The sequence below is a fragment of the Olea europaea genome, unplaced genomic scaffold (genome assembly GCF_002742605.1).
Source record: "Olea europaea var. sylvestris unplaced genomic scaffold, O_europaea_v1 scaffold2010, whole genome shotgun sequence".
Classification (NCBI taxonomy): domain Eukaryota; kingdom Viridiplantae; phylum Streptophyta; class Magnoliopsida; order Lamiales; family Oleaceae; genus Olea; species Olea europaea.
In genome coordinates, this window is record NW_019237985.1 from 176,974 (window position 1) to 183,009 (window position 6,036).

Here is a 6,036-nt window from a genome sequence, read left to right on the forward strand (position 1 = left end):
GTCACAATAACCGGAAAACAAAGAAAATTTCAAAATTCAAGAAATGCGAGCACTTGAATTCCATGAAAAAATATGCTCATCAAACACCTTAAAAGTTGAAAAATATTGTTGAAATTTCATTTTCCATGAAAAATTTGGGTATATCAAACACACCCTTACTTTCTCAGTACCTTTTTCTTCGTCTCAATTCCTTTGCATTTTCTACCAAATAATTTCTTCTTGTCCATTCATTATAATTTCACTTCCATTACTCAACTTCAATCTTTCAGAAAATCATCATTTGCTTACAGCGAAGATTATTCTTTTCCCCCTTAGACCCAGTTCATGATTTGTAATGTTTGTATCTAAGTGAAGTGGTTTTCGAGAATTTTTTAAAGGTTTGACTTGCTTTTTTTCTGAGGAAAAATGGGAATTGAGTTGGAAGATGGAGGAGAGTATTCGTTTGCGACGTAATTTTACGAACCTAGTTAATGGGCCTAATGTTTTTCTTTTAAAAAAGGTCCAACTAAACAAAAGGCCCAAATTTTTTTTAATAAAAATGGCCAAACTAAACTCTTATCCTCCCCATCTCTATCTTCACATCATGGCAATTGGTGTCTAGTTTGGCGGTGCCGTTTGAAAGTCCAACATGTAAATTTCGACGGAACCAACATGAATCATCACATCACTTCGTCGGGTGCTGGCTCCACTTCGCTCGTACTTTACATTGTTTTACCCTCATTTTCTCTTTTTTTTAAACTCATTTTCAGTAGCTCAATTATACATTTTATGAGATTCACTATTTTTAATAATTATTTTAATTATATCTTTCACTAATTTTTATCAAAATTTACTAAAAATTTAATTCTCTCGACCCCAAACAAGGGCAAATAGACATTATGACAGTGGACTTCAAGTCTCCAATTTCTTCAACCACTATTTGGTAAAAGACTGATTTGCCAATGTATAATGATGAAGTGGAAAACTATCTTGACAAAGGGCGAATAAACATTATGTCAGCGGACCTCAAACCTCCAATTTCTTCAACCACAAGTTGGTAAAAGATTGATTTGCCATTGTATAATGATGAAGTGGAAAAATATCTTCACTAGGTAAAATTTCAAGAAAAGCATTTAGGGATAAAATGGTAAATACAACCTTCATGAAAATTTTGTAAACTTTGAAAATGTTGTTTAAACATCAATGAACATCATTCATTAATATTCAATCCATTAATTTGGACAGAATTAAGTAAGTGATAAACGAAATTCATATGCCGAACAAATTGTATTCGAATTCTTCGACAAGTAAAGGATGATCCAAAGCTAAAAATTCATTTTTAACTACACTTCCTTCTAATAAAATAATCTTACACATAAACTTAAATTATTTTTTTAAATATTTTTTAACCATATATTCTTTAAAAAATTACTATTACAAAATATATTTTCAATAAAAATAGACTCAAACACACCTAAAGAACTTTTTTTTAGGGAAAAAATAAATAAAATAATGGAATGACTCTTTAAAGTAAGGGCTTGTTTGATTGGTCCATTTTTTTGGAAAATGGAATTCATTTTTCACCATTTTTTTGTGCTTGATTGTAAGAAATTTTCATGGAATTTGTTTTCCAACTTTCTTCCACACGTGCCATTTCCATGGTTTTGTGGAAAACCAATTCTCACCATCTATTCTCACCATATTGGTGAGAATTGGTTTTTCAGTTCCTTTTTTTTTAAATTTTTTTGGACAATTAGAATAAATTTTATCTCCAATTGCAACAAATTTTATTTCTTTAATTGACAATTTTCATGAAAAGTAAAGTCAAACGAACACCAAAAGATAGAAAATTTCAATATTTTTCAGGTGAAAGATTATACCAATCAAATACATTAATTGATAATTCTCGAGAAAATAAATTTTAAGTAATTCAATTTTTTAAAATTTATTTTTTTATTCAAATTTTATTTCTACAATCAAACGAAGACTAAAAATTTTGCTATTTTACCAAATAGGATTCACCCTCTCTGAACCCTCTCAACAGGATGGTCTCCATGCAGGACCCACCTGTATAAAAAGTATAAAAAGTTGGGCTAAAATCCACCCACCCGTAAATGATGGGAATGGTCGGTAGGGGTATCTGTACGTCAAGCTTCGTCCAATGAATGCTCATAGGTGCAGAAAGCAACTCACAACTCCCACGGGCAAACCCCCTACTTTCACCCAAATTCATTTCTCCACCGCTTTATAGATCAAATTTTCCCGTTAATCTTCATTTTTGTTGTTGTTGTAAAGATCTGACTCTTTCCACTTTAAACCCACATAATTTTATTTCACATTCTTCAGTTTTAGACGTTTTTCATTTTTGCTTTGCGTTTTCGAGAAATGATGAAGCTGAAGAACTATTAATCTTTGATTATTTTAGATTTTTAAGTAATATCATAACTTTCCACTCTAAACCCACATAATTTGATTACACGTTCATCGATTTTAGGTATTCCAATTTTTTTTTTCTTTTTTTTCTTGGTAATGAAGTTGGTGAAAAACTATTAATCTTTGATAATTTTAGATTTTTTATGTAAGGTCAGAAATTTCCACTGTAAACCACATAATTTGGTTTCACATTCTTCAATTTTGGGTATTCCTTGTCGATTTTGCTTTGCATTTTATTGCATTGAAGTACCTGAAGAACTATTTAATCTTTAATAATTTTAGATTTTTTTAAGCAAGATCAGAATTTCCCACTCCAAACCCACATATTTTTATTCCACATTCTTCAGTGAACTATTATTCCACATTTTAGTGAAATGAAGAAGTTCAAGAGCTATTATATGCACTTGAGGCACCCACGATCACTGGAGAGAAAATGGATCTTCCCATTAGCAATTTGTTCAATTTTCTCATTGTTTCTTCTTTTCTTAACAACCATAACCTCGCCGGATGGCGGGATGAAATTCTACCGGTATTTATCCTTCTCTGCTACTGCCTCGGCCAACACCACCACGACGTCTATTTTTGTGGAGTCTAAACTCATGCCTATCCCAATTTCTAGCCTCCCTTCTCCGCCGCGATTGGCATACTTAATATCTGGCTCAGCCGGCGACGGTGCCATGCTCCGCCGTACCCTCCAGGCTCTCTACCACCCGTACAACCAGTATGTAATCCACCTCGACGGGGAGTCGAAAGCCGAGGAACGGCTCAATCTGTATAATTACGTAAAAACTCATCCTGTTTTGGGGAAATTTAAGAATGTTCGGATGATTACCAAGGCTAACTTGGTGACTTATCGTGGGCCGACAATGGTGGCGAATACACTACATGCAGCAGCCATTTTGCTGAAGGAAGGTGGAGATTGGGATTGGTTTATAAATCTCAGCGCTGCTGATTACCCACTGGTTACTCAAGATGGTACTAAATTAATGTTAATGATTAATGTATATTCACTTTTTTAAGTTTTTAGCTTATTTTGAGTCCTGCGGACTTGGGCTTGACTTGGATTTTTGATATTTTTTTTCCTTGGTTTTGGGTTTTGAATGATAATTAGATATGCTTCATACATTTTCATACTTGCCGCGGGATCTTAATTTCATTGATCATACAAGTGATATAGGATGGAAAGAGTAAGTGAGATTTTGTTTTGGATTATTCTGTTCTTTATTGTGTAATTTCATGATTTGTGCACGTGGTTTATTGACTTGTGTCATTTGATATATTTTAGGTTTCAGAGGGCGAAGCCAATTATAATTGATCCAGGGCTCTACATGACAAAGAAATCTGATGTGTTCTGGATTACTCAGCGGAGAAGCGTGCCATCAGCATTTAAACTCTTTACTGGTTCGAATTTGGCATTTCTTACATGGCCTTTTTATTATATTTCCATAATTTGCTCTTTGTTTGTTCTTTCAATGTGAAGTGTGGTTATTTTTAGTTTTTTATCTGGATGAGTTGAGAATGCTTCGCCTTTTTTGCAATCCATTTTCCTACTTTTCATCATTGACAAATCTAGGGTTTTTGTTGTCCATCTGGATTTTTTCTTCAACTATGTTAAGCCTTTGATCTTTACTTGTCATTTCCAGTTTCTTTGTAAAAAGTTCAGACGTGCATTAAGACTGCCAAGATCTAGATTCTTTACTGATGTCGAAATCATTATTTTGTACTTCATTGTATGTAGAGCAATATGCTATGTGGTTTCTCTTGGTTTTCTTATAACACAGTGTTGTCTTGCGTGAGAGTCCGTTTATTACGTTTTCTATTTGTTTTAGTTTGAAAAAAAAAAAAAATTTGTGTATTAACTTAGCTCGAACAAAGTAATTCATATCCAATGATAATATTGTACATATCCTTGAGTTTAGGGGGTAACTTATTTTGCAAAAGTGCATTGCACCCCTCAGTTAGCATTATAGTCTTGTTTTCCTCAAGCTTTCTCTTGTTAGTGAGAATCTCCTTCATGAATTCTATGTAGCTGGGCATTTGTGTTAGAGCATTTGCAAATGAAATATTGATGTGCAGCTTTTTAAACATTTCAATGAACTTTGAGAATTGCTTGTCCAGTTTATGTTTATGCAGTCTCAGTGGAAATGGAATGGGAGGTACATATTTTATGATAGGAAAGGCCCCCTTAGCCTATGGTTTGTCTGAATTCTTTCACATTTTCCTCAGTTGATTTTTCAAATTCATCCACTTGCTCGTCATCTGTAGTAGGCATTGCCTATTCCTTTAGATTAGTTTCTGTGTTGCTAGATAGGGCTCCTTGCGGTCTTTCGAAGATAGTGCGGGCCAACTAACTTATTTGAGTTTCCACCCCTTTGATAACTGCTTAATGACTTTGCAAAGTTGTTTTAGTCTTTGCCATGTATTGGTCAGTCTTTTGTATAAAAATACAGAAGATATCTTCTAGAGAAGCTTTCTTCTCTTTCTATTGAAAATCAGGGAGGCTACTCATGACTATTTTGGTTGTCATTCCGGGAGAGGTTAGGATGATAACGCCACCCTAGGTTATGTGTTGCTGAATGCATTGTTATGTTGCTGTTGATAATTTTGTGCATGGTTAACTTCCACTGTCTCTTGCGATGAAATATGGCATTCTCCATTGTTGTGAGCTCCTCCACATCTACCACTAATAAAAAATTTATTTGCACTGCTTTGTTGAATTTCTCGCAATCAAGTGACCTATCTCCATCTTCTCTAAGACTGCCATCTGTGCTGATAATGCAGAGAGAGCATCTACCTCATGTGTATACCTGCGTGCTTCTTGCGTATGGCTTTTTCAGAAGGCCACAAGGCGTTGTTAGCTACCATTGTGTTATATAACTCCTCAACTTCATTGGGTAATTTCAATATGATCGATCCATTTGAAGCTGCATCCACTGATATATGGCATGCTATGTTTAATTCGGTGTAGAAGTACTGAACTTGCAAGTTTTTCTTAATACTATGATTAGGATACTTCTTGATCAAGTCCTTATACCTTTCTCATGCTTCATGTAAGCTCTCTAAATCGTCCTACTGAATGTGGAGATCTCGTGTCTTAGTTTAGTTACCTTCGACGGTGGAAAGTATTTTTTGACGATCTTATGTACAAAGATCATTCCAAGTCCTAATTCTTCCGGCCGATAGGTTATCAAACCATTCTCTTGCACCGTAGCTAAGTGCTTGTAGGAAGTCTCAATTTGAATGCTTCATCGAATATTCCATGAAAATTGTAGTTTTGGTAGACGTACAAGAAACATGAGATGTGATTATATGGATTCTCGTGAGACTTATGATAAGCCCCCGATTAGATTCACCTACACTAAACGCAAGGAGAGAAATAATAGCACCAAGGAGTGACCTAAAATGACACAGGCACAGAATACTCCAGAAGTTCATTTGGGCCCACTTATTTTGTTATAATGAGTTGTTTTGAATTTGTTAGCGAGTTGGTTAGATTAGTTACGGGAAGGGTTATATGTAAGGGTGGGAAAGAAGGGTAGAGATATCAAGAATTTACTAATTGCTGTAGTGGAGAATTCCCAGCTTCTTGAAGTGCTGGTTATCACGTTTCATTTGTAATTTCCA

At 34.6% G+C, this 6,036-nt stretch overlaps 1 protein-coding gene across 1 annotated transcript in view; it reads left to right on the plus strand.

The window, feature by feature from the left end:
* Positions 1-2,097: 2,097 nt before the first annotated feature.
* LOC111379620 (beta-glucuronosyltransferase GlcAT14B-like) overlaps positions 2,098-6,036 on the plus strand; it is a 13,041-nt gene continuing 9,102 nt past the window's right edge. Inside the window, exons 1-3 of the mRNA XM_023003037.1 lie at positions 2,098-3,387; positions 3,524-3,599; positions 3,698-3,813. Of these exons, the coding sequence (XP_022858805.1) occupies positions 2,787-3,387; positions 3,524-3,599; positions 3,698-3,813 (793 nt within the window). The 5' untranslated portion in view covers positions 2,098-2,786. The remainder of the gene's footprint in view (positions 3,388-3,523; positions 3,600-3,697; positions 3,814-6,036) is intronic.